The 14605-nt window shown below is 39.7% G+C and overlaps 1 protein-coding gene across 1 annotated transcript in view; it reads left to right on the plus strand.

Annotated features, from left to right (window-relative positions):
- Nucleotides 1–945: 945 nt before the first annotated feature.
- The window catches only part of LOC306872717 (protocadherin-23-like), a gene marked incomplete at its 5' end in the record, with an annotated part of 38719 nt that continues 25059 nt past the window's right edge, over nucleotides 946–14605 (plus strand). Inside the window, 5 exons of the mRNA XM_079421471.1 lie at nucleotides 946–1186; nucleotides 1401–1831; nucleotides 5131–6807; nucleotides 10214–10405; nucleotides 10488–10719. Of these exons, the coding sequence (XP_079277597.1) occupies nucleotides 946–1186; nucleotides 1401–1831; nucleotides 5131–6807; nucleotides 10214–10405; nucleotides 10488–10719 (2773 nt within the window). The remainder of the gene's footprint in view (nucleotides 1187–1400; nucleotides 1832–5130; nucleotides 6808–10213; nucleotides 10406–10487; nucleotides 10720–14605) is intronic.

Below are 14605 nucleotides of genomic sequence, written 5' to 3' on the forward strand. Positions count from 1 at the left end.
CCGTGTCCAACCCCCGCCGTGTCACTTCTGCAGTTGCCGAGGCGCCGCACGAGGCGATGGCTTGGGGCGACGTGTGCCACCCGGACTGAGAGGACAGTGATGCGCTGGAGTTTTCTCTATCTCGCTCACTCTCCCCCAATCGAGTGCAAGAGGTCAGCGAAAACTTCGTGGAGCCCGTTGTTTTCGCCGACGAGGATCTATGGCCCGCCCAGTGGCCTACGGTGCAATCTCCTTCGGCTGCGGGCTGTATGATGACAATGTTTTGTCCACCGCGGCCTTGGAGTCGAAGGACTTACTGTCCGACACATGCAGATCTCTCCCTCCTGGCGGACAGGAGAGACGCAGCTCCCCATCCTACAGCGAGCTGTTGGACGTGGTAACTCGTGCGGTGGATAAACTGGGGCTGGATTGGGAGGCAGACACGGCCCAGGCCCAGTCCCAATCTAAGTTGGACGACCATTTTTTAACTAGTCATGCACCTGCTCAGCCCCGTAAACCGCTCCCCTTCTTCCCAGACCTCCACCAGGAGGTTTCGAGGTCCTGGAAGCAGCCGTTTTCAACGCGCATCACAAACGCCGCAGCCACGGATTTCACCACCATTACTAACATGGCGGGCCGTGGTTATGCAACAATGCAGCCAGTGGAAAAGACTTTGGCTGAACATCTCACACCGAACTCAGCCACGGCTTGGAAGTCTCGCCCCCGTCGAAGCCGTGTCGAGTCATATCTAGCCTCGTCAAGAAATCTTACTCGGCTGCAGGTCCGGCGGCAGCCACGCTCCACTCGATGGCGGTGCTTCAGGCCTACCAGGTGGCGCTATTGAAGGAGCTCAACGAGGGAGAAGGCATCACACCGGAGGCTATGAAAGACCTGCGGCGGGCTACGGACTTGGCGCTACGTGCCACCAAGCACTCTGCTTGAGTAGTCGGCCGTTCGATGACAGGGATGGTGACGGTTGAGCGCCACCTGTGGCTCAACCTCACCGACATAAAGGAAAAGGACAAATCTTTTCTTATGGATATCCCAATCTCCAAGGATGGACTGTTTGGAGATTCAGTCACTGCGGTGGTGGAGAAATTCAGGGTAGTGAAGCAGCAATCAACCGCTTTCTGCCAGATCCTAGCTCCACAAACCTTCACGAAATGCATGCACGCAGTTCTGGCCCCATTGCGGCTCCAGGGTGTTCGTGTGCTAAATTACCTAGACAATTGGCTGATATTAGCGCAATCACAGACTCAAGCACGCTCTCATCGAGATCTCACGCTAAATCATCTAAGCAGCCTGGGCTTATGCACAAATCTCCAAAAGAGTTTCTGATCCCTTGCCAATGGATAACCTTTTTGGGGATAGATCTGCATTCTCACGTGATGAGAGCACAATTGTCTCCCCCGCGCATTCAGTCATTCATGTCATGCCTTCGCCAATTCAAAGCAGGTCGTACAGTGACGGTGAGTTTGTGCCTCAGACTTTTGGGTTTAATGGCGGCAGCGTCCCCTGTAATCCATCTAAGATTACTTCACATGCGCCCATTTCAATGGTGGACAAAAAGCCAAAGGATTTCTTCCCGTTGTCATCCGCATCGAACGATTTTGGTGACACGGAGGTGTGTTCTCACGTTGAAGACCTGGACGTCGTCCAAGTTTCTCGGAGTAGGAGTTCGATTGGGGGTCTGTTTTCACCGCGAGACTGTCACGACGGGCACGTCATTGACAGGTTGGGGGGCTGTTTGTCAAGGACGCCGAGCCCACGGAACATGGACGGAGGCACAGCGGAAGGAGGAATGTCGAGACAGTGCCTGGAGGAAGAGGAATGGAGGCTGCACCCTCAAATGGTGAGCTGCATATGGCGAGTGTTTGGAGAAGCGGAAGTGGACTTATTCACGTCGAGCACAACTACGCATTGCCCGCTATGGTTCTCCCTATCCCCCCACAATTTATGGAAACTGTGGGTGTGGCCTCTGAGTGGAATGAGTTAATATGTTCCGGTCTTTCAGCCGAGGCTGCCGAGACTATAATTACTGTAATTCCAGAGCGGTTTCTACGAAACATTTATATGCCTTCAAATGGAAACTGTTTACTACTTGGTGTGTGAGTCGTGATATGGATCCAGCTTACTGCCCCATCGCTTCAGTACTGGAGTTGCGTTTTTCAAAAGTCGTTTTTCAGAGGGAGTAACGCTAGCCACACTTAAATTATACGTGGCAGCTATATCAGCTAACAACGCATACATAGACAGCATATAAGGGGGCCGTCATCCCCTGGTTTCTCGGTTTATGCAGGGTTCACGACGGGGGCTATCAGGACATCCGTTTGAGCCCTTGGAAACTGTGACTGAAAAAAATCCTGACTCTAAAGACAGTCCTATTGTTAGCTTTATCCTCCCTCAAGAGAGTTGGGGATTTACAAGCTCTTTCTATTTCACCTTTGTGCATGGACTTCGCACGAGGATTGGTGAAGATTTTGCTGCAACCAAGCAGGGCCGGCGCCAAGGGGGGACACTCGCGGGCCGTGCCTCCCCCACAGCAGCATTGAGAGGGAACATCTCCGTTACGTATGTAACCACCCTGAATAGGGAAAGAGATGCTGCGGTTCAGGCCGTTCCGTACCTTTGATAGCGTTTCTTTAGACCATGAAATCTGATTGAAATAGCGTGCGGCACGCAGGTATACTATGCTTACGCATATTTTAGGCGGTGCCAATCGCTATTTGGCCAATAGGATTGGTGGGATGGTACAGGGCTTCAGACATTCGTCACACCAAAGAGTGTTCCCATACGGTGACATCACCGCAGCATTTCGTTCCCTATTCAGGGAACCGTGGTTACATACGTAACCGAGATGTTAGCTAATTTCGGACTAATTTTTATCTTTGTATTTTTTTTACAAAGCAATTGATATTTTATATTTAAATTGAATCTGAACATATTTTAGCTATATTTTAGCATATTTCATAATTCACTTTGAAAATTAGTTTAAAAAAAGTAGCCTACACTGCAAGGAAATCAAATTTCTAATCTAATTTCTAATCTATCTATCTATCTATCTATCTATCTATCTATCTATCTATCTATCTATCTATCTATCTATCTATCTATCTATCTATCTATCTATCTATCTATCTATCTATCTATCTATCTATTAGCAAAGGGGTAATAAACCTGTTTTTCAAAACCCCTGGTCTGCTAATGAAAGTTGAACAGCATCTTTCATATATACTTTCACAGTTAATGAATAAAAACTTAGTTTTAATATTTTTAATTTTTAATATTTACATTTAAATATTAAGTAGCACGTTTTGTTAATTTTAATTCAGTTATTTGGGGGGGGGGGGGGGGGCTGTGGCTTCATAGAGATATTTGCTTAAAAAGCGTAGTAAATTACAATAAAAAGCAAATAAGAATGCAGGTGGAGGTGGAGTGGTAAAGAGGAATTTTCACAGGGAGGCGAGGTCAGCATCTGTTTATATTCCCTTAAAGACAGGATTTGAATAGTCAGAACAGAGCTCAATTTTATATAGGATAATGCCAGATGAATGCCAACAATATTATCTAAACCACAGGGCCAGGAAGCACTAGGGGTCCCAGCACAACTCCCAGGTCACACAATATTTTGAAATGGTTTACAATAAGACAAAACAAGCCAAAACATAAGCGAAACTAGCTAAAAGTCAATATAAGCTGACTCCATATTTCTTATTTGAACTCATTAGATGAGGTCATTTAAAAAGTGTGATGGAAAAACCTGAAAAAGTCATGGAAAATAATAAAATTAAATGTACTACATTTTAGGTCCAGCTCTAACATATTTTATTGGGTAGAAAATTACGTTTTAAAAACTCTGTATTCACAAACAGCTAAAGTCTTGTAAATTCATTGGTAATAGAAAAAAGTGTAAACCCTGAAGAACACTCAGTAGCCTACTTGAAAATAAATCGTATCATTCTGGAATTTAATTAGTTTTGATCTGAAAATTAGCCACATTATCATTACAACAGAAGTAGCAGAAATATGGTGCCTTCAAATATTGTCTTTCACTTGTTCTTTGGAGTCAAAAAAGTTGAGAAACATAAACATCGAAGACTGTAAGGCTTATTAAATAAGCCATTTGTCACGATTATGAAATGTTGCTATAGGCAACTATAAGAATTGCTGTTCCTCCCTAAAATAGCTTACTGCTTTATATGGTAAATAATTCTGTTCATTTTTGGGTTATCTTCATTTCCTTATTTGTGTTTGATTATTGCTGGCTTCTGATACCGCTACTTGTGATTCATCCAATTCATTCCTACAGTACAACTGTGAAATTTCTACAAAGTTTCTGTGTGTCAAATGCATTAACATTTTCAGATGTCATGCTCAACCTCAAAGATACAAATCAATGTAATACTAATGTTATCCACTAAGAGGAGCCACAGGATGTGAATTGCTTTTCTGTCTCATAGTTTTTCTAGTTCTCGTTGTTTAGTTTCAGTATGGTTCAATGAATCGTCAATACTTAGTAAGATACATGCATAAAATTTATGCAGTACATGGATAATTGTGCGTGCATCTATGAATCATTTTGAGTCTAATATCATCCCATATTATAGAACCTTACTTTTAATGATAGTAAAAACATAGGCCTATTTGTTGGTTGCCAGACATGCCTAAATTGATGTCATATTTCAGATTATTTGCCTAATAATGTATTGCATGACTCAACAAGGCATAATAAAGCCTAATATAATATAATATAATAATTAAGCAATTGGCAGAAGGTCCTTTTCACCTACTTCAAGATACTTCACATCACGTGACTCATCAGGCGCTCGTGCTGCACTACGTAACACAGCTCATACTGACTTTTCTCTCATTTGCTGCATTCACCTCTCATTCAGTAGGCGATGCTGTGCACACACACACACACACACACACACACACTCACTCACACACGCAGCGGAGGGGAGATGGCTGTAAAGCTGTTAAGACACGGAGCAACATCCGCCCCTGAAGAAACGCGCTTTGGAGAGTGAACTTCAGCTAGAAGCGAAGACTTGTTTCCTCTTTACAAACGTATACTAATGTTTTCATATGAAAATGGAGTTTTACGTACAGGCTTTACTACAATTTCTCTTATTTACATTATTTTGTGAGGACGGTTGCGCACAGGTGTTCAATCTCAGTCTGTCCATAGAGGAAGGTTTACCTGCAAAAACTATAGTCGGGGACATAAGAGCAGGACTACCTGCGAAAACCCAAAGTTCTGGATTGTTTATATCTGAGAGCAGAGACTCAGATGTGTTCAGAGACTATGAGATCGATGGAGACACCGGGATCATCTCCACCGCCGTGGTGCTGGATCGAGAGCGCACAAATAAGTACGAGTTCGCGGCCGCCACTTTAACAGGAGAAGTTATTAAAGTAATCATCGAGGTGAAGGATGTAAATGATCATTCCCCTGTATTCCCTGTAAAAACAATACAGTTGAATGTGTCTGAATTGAGCCCTCCAGGAACCTGTTTTGAGTTGGAAGGAGCTCAGGACCAAGATGAGGATGATTATGGCATACAGGGCTACAGAATTACAGACGGAGACATGAGGAAACTTTTTAAAGTTGAGATCCGCAATAGTGGAGGTGATATGTTCAGTTTTGACCTTATTCTGCAAGCAAGATTAGACAGAGAAATTACAAGCTTCTACAGTTTCACAATTGAGGCATTCGATGGTGGTTTACCACCCAAAACTGGCCAGTTGCAAGTGCATATTACTGTACTTGATGAAAATGACAACCAGCCTGTGTTCAATCAGACAGAGTACCATGCTGTTGTATGGGAAAACATCCCATTAATGACACCTGTCTGCCAGGTATATGCGACAGACCCAGATCTTGGCAGCAATGGCTGGGTCACCTATAAGATCAACCACCGTCAAAGTGACCCAAATGAGTTTTTCGTTATTGATAGTTCATCAGGTATCATTAGTGTCAATAAATTTTTGGACTATGAAAACCAGTCATTTTTTGAGCTTGTTGTGACAGCATGGGATTCTGGGATTCAGCCTGAATCCTCCAGCACATTTGTAAGTATTAAGGTCCTGGATGTCAATGACAACCATCCAAATATTAGCATCCTTTTTCTTAATGAGGCCGGAGCACCTGAAGTATCCGAGGGGGCGAGACCTGGAGACTATGTTGCAAGGATTGCAGTCTCAGATCCAGATTTAGGAGATGTCAAGAAGATTGATGTGCACCTCCAAGGTGGGGATGGGATGTTCTCCCTCAAATCCACTGATGATTTTCTTTATGTTCTCTGTGTGGATGGCCCACTGGACCGAGAGGTAAAGGACTTGTATGAACTCACTGTGACAGCCAGAGATTTTGGTTCTCCTTCTCTGAGCAGCGAAACAACATTTCAGATTCAGGTCACGGATGTGAATGACAATCCACCTGTTTTTGACCAATACATCTATGAGGAGAGTGTTCCTGAGGATGTGCATGAGGGAACAGCTCTCTTCCAAGTCAAGGCCACAGATAGAGATCTAGGAGGAGATTCTGGAATCATCTACTCTATTATGCAGCCAGAGCAGGAGCAGTTGTTGAATATAGATGCAACATCAGGTCTTATTACCACTGCTGCAGGCCTAGACCATGAGAGAGAGACAGAGCTGAGGTTCTTGGTGGTGGCTACTGATGGTGGTTCCCCCTCTCTGTCCTCTACAGCCACTGTGACCATCCATGTCGTAGATGTCAATGACAACAAACCTATATTCAAACAACAATTCTATAACGTTACCGTCAAAGAGCACACAGCTGTTGGGACATGCATCTTACAGGTAAAAAATTATTATTATTACACTCCTTTTCATGAATTTGTACCTCAACCAGTTTAAAAATAATATGCTACAATTACTCTTGTCAAATTCATTCATGTTTTTGTCTTGTAAGAAAAAATGTCTTAAATGTCTTAAGTCAAAGCTTAAGTCAGTATTAAAGTTCACCCAAAAATGAAAATCTGAAAACCTGTCATAATTTACAAACTCTTGTTGTTCCAAACCTGCATGATTTTCTTTCGTCTGCAAACACAAAAGAATATATTTTGAACAATGTTGGTAATCAAAAGGTTTTGACTTGTATTGTAAACTTAAAATGTTAGAAATTGCTAGTAAATTTCACAGTTAATTACAAAGAAATTGCAACTAACACATTGAATTAAACATTACATTTTAAAGTAGAAAGACTGGAATAGTATTGTTTTTTAAAAATCTGCTACAATAAAGTTTGAATAATTTTTTGACAACTTCAAAAAATAATTTTTTTACATTCTATGGACAAAAAAAAGACAATTCTCAAAAATGTCTCAATATGTTTCAAAGAAGATAGAAAATCATACAGGGTTAGAAAGACATGAGCGTGTGCAAATGATGACAGAATTTTCATTTTTGGGTGAATTATCCTAGTTTTAAACAAAGAAGTAAAAATAAGAAATGCCGTGCAACATGGCCTAGACAGGTGTGAGGCATGCTTTGTTTTTGGTAAGTGCTTTAACTTACTAGCTATACAGCTATTGTGGATGAAGCCTGTGCACAACAAATAAATCATTGTAGGGATCACAAGGTTAGAAGAAACACTCAATTACTATCACAACAACACACACACACACACACACTCCCTCTCAAAACAGAGACAGTACTAAGACTTTTTGTTTGATACAAAGACAGCTGTGTTGCAAAATAGCCACAACACACCGCTCACTGCTTTGTCTCCTTGTATGTGAAACTGTCGCCTGGCACAAGTGCACTCGGCATGACAAATCAAACAGTTTCATTGGCAGTTTCAATATTTAGTTGGAAACACTTTAGATCAGGGAACACTGTTCAGTATTAACTAGTTGCTTTTTAGCATGCATATTAATAGCATATTGGCAGTTAAGTAGTACTTATAAAGCACATATTAATGCAGGACCATATTTTAGAACCCTTTTCCCTTATCCCTAAGATTCATTACACTGATCAAAAGTGACATAAAAAGACTTAAAATGTTACAAAAGTTGCAATTTATACCATTTATAACATTTATAATAATAATATTAGGATATTAGATTGATTTCTAAAGAGTAGTAATCAGTAATAAATTACTTTTAAAAATATATTAGAGTTGTTTTAAACTATAGTAATATTACTTAAGTATAAAACAATACATTGGATGGTGTTTGTTATATCAATGAACTTTATTAACTATCAAATCAGTATTTGGTGTGACCACCCTTTGCTTTACAAACAGTACTAGATACACTTGTGCAGTTTTTAAGAACGTTTTCATCTTGGAGAGCAGTTCTTCTGTGGATTTAGGCTTTAGTCTCAGTTGTTTCTGTCTCTACATGTAATCCCAGACTGACTCTGTGATGTCGAGATCAGGGCTCTGGGTGCTGTGCCATCTGTTGTGCCATTTTTATGACACCATGTCCATAAAAATGTTGCCATATTTTCAGGGGATATATTTTTAGATATCTCTTTTTGATCATAGCCGCAATCAGCTCTGCGTGCAAAGAGTGTTTCTGGAATTCATGATCCCAGCCAGTTGCTTTTAGACTTTGAACAGATATCTCAGTCTTCCACCCACTACTGAGCTCATAAATGTTAGTATGATATCTTTTTTTATGACAGAAAGGCTTAGATCATAAGGTGCTGCTAAAGATATGGCAGATGATAAGAAGAGTCAGTACCACCGCTTAACATGTAGAACACTAAAAAAACATAAAATCTTACTCCAGTGACTCAGCAACAGAAAATTTGATTTAGAAAAACTAAGCAACATTTCCCACTCTGTGTAATTCATCTACTTAAAAAAAGACTTGAATTTGAATTGTTATTAATTCAGTTCTGTCAATACACACTATTTGGTTCCCCAGAGAATGGAAATGTTTTTTTTTTTTATCAAATTGCAAAAACATAACTTTTTTAGATGTTTTTGATATTTATGGTATAGTAAACTTTAGTGTAAAGCTTAAAGACTCCATGAAATAGTTTGACAAGCATATTTTTTGTTCTTTGATGTATTTCCTAATAATACAAGAAATTCAGACACATTCTCTTTTTAACACAAAAAGGAATCTGATTAATAGAAACATTATTTTTTATAAAAAAATAAGTATGCATGAAGGTCCACCCTTACCCCACACCAAAATATATCAGTTGTCTATATAAATATATTAATTAGTCAAATTAATTTAGACAAATGTTTTTGTAAACAAACAACAAAAAACACACTTCTACACAGTACTGTATATTTTCAGATAATTTTGTGTCTTCTGGGGATATTTTAGATATCTCTCTTTTTGTCCATAGCCACAATCAGAAATCAGAAAACTCAACTATTTAACATTTTAGCAACTTGACACCAAATTCATAAAATTTTTCTTAATAGTAAACATACTATTTCTGTAAGAAGGTATGCATGTCAGTAGGGCATACACATTTGATATGTACAGATGAGATTCACCAAAATGTAAGATCGTTATGAATTGCCATTAGAGTGTTTCTCCAGCTGTTTTAAAAGATGTCTCTTCAATTAGTCTGAAGACCAATTCAATTCTCCAACAGATGCAGACAAACAGAGTCAACCAATTATAGTATTTCACTTCTCAGACATTCCAAGACCCGACAAATGCAGGCGCAACATGTTCAATCAGCTAAGATAAGCGCTGACCAATGGCAACAGACGCCAACACACTGATCCGACAAAACCTGACGAAAAACTGGTCTGCCGTATGTCTGTTGGTATGTCTGCATCTGTTGGTGCAGTGTGAATTTTCTTAGGGTCATGAGGAAAATAAGGTTATTGTGTTTATAAAGTTGTTCATCACCTGCAAATTACTCATGTTTTCCATGCAGAAGGTTTTAGTGGTCTAAAAGAGTACATCTGGAAACGTTAATCTAAGACACCTTTTGCTGAGCCAACACCATAACCAGTGTTAATGAGATAATGCTTGCCCACACAGACATTTTGGTGCTCCCAATACACAGATGATTGATTACAGCCTCCTAGTTTTGGAAGAATGGTGTCGTTCATGTAAACTGTGCAATAATAATAACAGATTTTATTGGTGTTAAAAGTGCAATATGAGAAATCTTTTACCTCAAAAACATATTGGTATGACCACGACATTAGAAGCCAAAGAAATTGCATCAGCTGCAGGTCTAGATAAGATTTACTTTATTTATACATTTCCATCTGGTCCAGGTCACTGCCACAGATGCTGATGATGCTGAGTTTGGATCAGTGCAATACTCCCTCTATGATGGCTTCAGCAGCAAGGATGACCACCCTTACTTTCACATCAACTCTGTTACTGGGGAAATGTGTGTGTCTCAAGATATTGATCATGAAGCTGGCCTTGTGACCTTTGACTTGTCAATTAAAGCTGAGGATCAAGTGAGTTTTGTGAATACTGGCATTGTGAAAATTGACATTAAATGGAAAAAGAAGCTAGTAATTATGTTTTCTTTCTGAATAGGATGGGCTTAGTTCGCAGACATTTATTCACATCAATGTGGAGGATGTGAATGATAATGCTCCTCTTTTTAGTCCTGAGAAATACGTCACAAGTGTGAGCATCCATGCCCAACCTGGCACTGAGCTACTCCGTATTTTTGCTTCTGACCGGGATTCTGGGAACAATGGAAAAATCACCTATGAGCTTCTGCCAGGAGATTCTGCCTCTTTATTCACTGTCGACCAGTCAACAGGTAACATGCTGGGACTTAAATCTGTTTTGCCAAAACACAATGTTCACTTCCGAGAATCTTTTAATTACAATGAAATAACCTTAAATAGAAAGACTTAAATGACTTGCAGACTTGCTGTCACTGTTAAGATCAAGCTAAAATTTAACTTTGAACAAGTCAGATATGTGTGATACTATAGTCCATAGGACAGCATAGATAACTCATATATTTTGACATATGTGCATAGTGCATGCTTTTCTTGACGGTCAGACTGAGAGTCTTCTGTAACAGATACAGTAATTGCTTTTGTCACATCTCAGTAGGAGGCCTGTGGATTTACACAGCACCTTTCTAAATCCTGAGTGCATATTGTGTGAAGTGGACTGTCATGCAGTGCTGAGTGTCTACAGAAATCTCTGATTATGCTTTATATGATGTACTCCGTTATATTATTATAAAATGTTGCAATTTTTGCGAAGTAAACCACATACAGTGAAAATGTCCAGTTACTGAATAGATCCATAAAATTAAATGCTGGCAAAATGTTTCATTTTTAATTTGGAACCAATATAGTACCAATATGCCATGATATTTTGAGCAATTCTATAATTTTCAATTATAGAAAATTTTAAATGACATAGATATATATATAGAAATATATATTTACTTTTCCCTAATTTATTTTAAGTAACGGTCTATAATACAGTATATAGATGTCAAATATCAAAATCGCATTAGTAGTTTAGGAAATACAGATAACTGTTATTATTTAAATTATTTGTATGGTACATATTACTGTCAGTGTCCTTTACTGTTCGCACACATAGAGCTCCTGCTGAGCTGTGTTGTTTGGTGTGACGCATTACAGTAATCAGATTACTCTGAAGTTGGAGGGCTGTGATTTATTTTTCCATAATCCCATTACAATCACTGTTCTACCGTTAATTGTTACATATATGTCCCTCTCTCTCTTGCAGCAGTGCTAAAGACGAACAAGCATATGCTTTACTGTATGCCCTAAGTGTGTTTTTCTTAAATAGTGCTCAGAAGCCTGAGTAAATATTCCTCCTTTTACATTGAAACATGAATGTGTTAAACATGCGAAACTCATATAAAACTAATTCACTGCAATTAATCAAATTTCCCAGAGCTACTTGTGAGAGAGGACATTGTAGGAAAGAGAACTTAGGGTGTCTGCATGCACTCACTTCTCCAGTATCCCTGCTTAGCATCATTGGTTTAGATTTTTGATGTGACTTTTTCTCAGAACCTGCACATATGTCAAACCCTTTTTGACATATGTGCCTTCAGATGTTGCTTATATATTGCTTTTTTATTAACATTTGAGCATTTATTTGCAGGCATGACAGCTGGTCAAAATAACAAGAAAGATGCAGTGTTTTCAGTCCTCAAATAATGGAAAGAAAACAAATCAAGTTCATATTCATTTTTAAACAACACAATACTAATGTTTTAGCTTGGGAAGAGTTCAGAAATCAATATTTGGTGGAATAACCCTGATTTTCACAGCTTTCTTGTGTCTTAGAGTGTTCTCCTCCAGTCTTTGCACATTGCTGTTGGGGGACTTTATGTCACTCCTGGTGCAAAAATTCAAGCAGCTCGTCCTTGTTTGATGGCTTGCGACCATCCGTATTCCACTTGATCACATTTCCAGAGGTTTTCAATAGGGTTCAGGTTTTGAGATTGGCCTGGCCATGACAGGGTCTTGGTCTTGTGGTCCTCCAATACACACCTTGAATGACCTGGCTGTGTGGCATGGAGTATTGTACTGTTGGAAAAACCAGTCCTCAGATTTGGGGAACATTGTAAGAGCAGAAGGAAGCAAGTTTCTTGTCTTCCAGGACAACCTTGTACGCAGCTTGATTCCTTCATGGTAGAAAAGAAAGAATCAGGCCTTCTCGAAGATGAATGTGTCTGATTCCAGCCTTGCTGAAGCACCCCCAGATCATCACCGATCCTCCACCAAATTTCACAGTGGGTGGCTTGTAGGCCTGTCCAGGTCTCTGTCTAACCATTAGATGACCAGGTGTTGGGCAAAGCTAAAAAATGGATTCATCAGAGAATAAATTCAACTGCATTTATTTCCAGCAATTTTTTTTACGTTTTCTTCGTAAATTTCTTAATAAATATTTGTATTAACATAAAAAGTTCAACAACTGAGACATAATCTAAGTTTATCAGGCAGTTGGTAAACAGGAATGGAATAATGGGTCCCTGAAAAAAGGGACTGCTTTAAGTGCTACAGTGCATCTTATTCTCATGGACTGCAGCAGATTTGAGAGATGTTCTTCCACTCTTCCACCAAGGCATTTGCAAGTTCTTGAACGCATCTAGGGAGATACATGGCTACACATGCATGGTTTGTCACTGCAAGGATGATCAGCTCTGTCTCCTCTCTTGCTGTAGCACTGTCTTAGGGGTCTTACAGTACGGGCATTGCAAGTTCATTGCTGTGGCCACATCTGCCATCCTCATCCCTAATTATTTATTAGAAATAAATAATTTGAAAACTAATCAATTTGAAAAAAAGTGAACTTCCTAAAAAATAAATCTTAAAAATAAACAGATTTGTACTTCAAATAGCAATTTCTTAAAGGGGACATATTTAAGATGTAAAATAAGTCTCTGATGTCCCCAGAGTGTGTATGTGAAGTTTTAGCTCAAAATACCCCATAGATTTTTTTTAATAGCTTGTGCCACTTTAAGGGTATGAGCCAAAATGCACTGTTTTTGTGTGTGTCCCTTTAAAAGCAGATGAGCTGGTGCCCCCGGCTCTTTTCAGAATAGGGCGGAGCTCCAAGAGCTCAAGCTTCAGCAATACCGGTGCTAGCCTTTGCAAATAAACATTCCACTATTAGGACAAGCCTGTTATCTTTACAGAAAACGCACTCAGTTTAAAAGTCAGTCATCTTATTGTACTGTGCATAATAAATGATCGTTTATGAATTACACAGACAAGGAGCACGACGCGATAAAAATAATGACAGCTGTTCTCATTTTTCCTTAGCGTGTTATCCCAAACTTTATAAGTCCCACATGTGATTTTGAGCTTGACAAATTCAAGCAGTCGACTTCACATTGCTTTCATATGCAATTTTTAACTACCACATTCCTATATACTATTATTCTGGTAGCATGTGAAGGCAGCATCAGTGAAAACAGGCATAGCTTTAGCAACATTAGCCTTACAGAGTGCCAAGAAGCTCTTTAAGAAAGGAAATTTGGGAAACAAACCTGTGATACTTACTTTGTCTGGAGCTGATGTTCGCGCACAAACCTTGGGTATTGATCCTTAAACATATAGGTACTTTACGCGCACAAACCTTGGGTATTGATCCTTAAACATATAGGTACTTTACCGATTTTTTACGGGATATTTCCTTCAAAATGTGATTTAACCACAGTGTCCTCAGAAGCTCAGGTGGAGGGAGTCTATGGAGACTCCCATGTTCATTAGTGCATCCCAAAACACAACACTTGTAATGCTTCTTTGGCCCAGACATTGTATATCTCCTGCAGCTAACGTTAGAGCTAGAAAACTGTAATGGCGGACTGCTGCTTCTCACTCAGGCCTGTGTCTATGCTAATAGGGCAGATAGTGTCACAAATGGGTGGGACTTTATCCCTATGGTGACCGTACATAGGGAGAAATCTGGAACTGCTCATTTGGAGAGACCAATTATAATTTATTGGGATTATAAAAAAATGAGTTGGTTGATTGTACCTGGTTGTAGGCTGGTTGTTTTCACACACTGCGGCCACTCAGCTGTGTTCAAACATGGGCGCTTATGACAACTTATGGGTGACTGAAACTTGACTGAAAAAAACTTTTATTTTTTACTTTTATTATGACTTATTTTGACTCAGATGCACAGTTCTCAGTGCT

This window comes from Barbus barbus, assembly GCF_936440315.1.
Source record: "Barbus barbus genome assembly, chromosome: 7".
In the NCBI taxonomy this organism is placed as follows: Eukaryota; Metazoa; Chordata; class Actinopteri; order Cypriniformes; family Cyprinidae; genus Barbus; species Barbus barbus.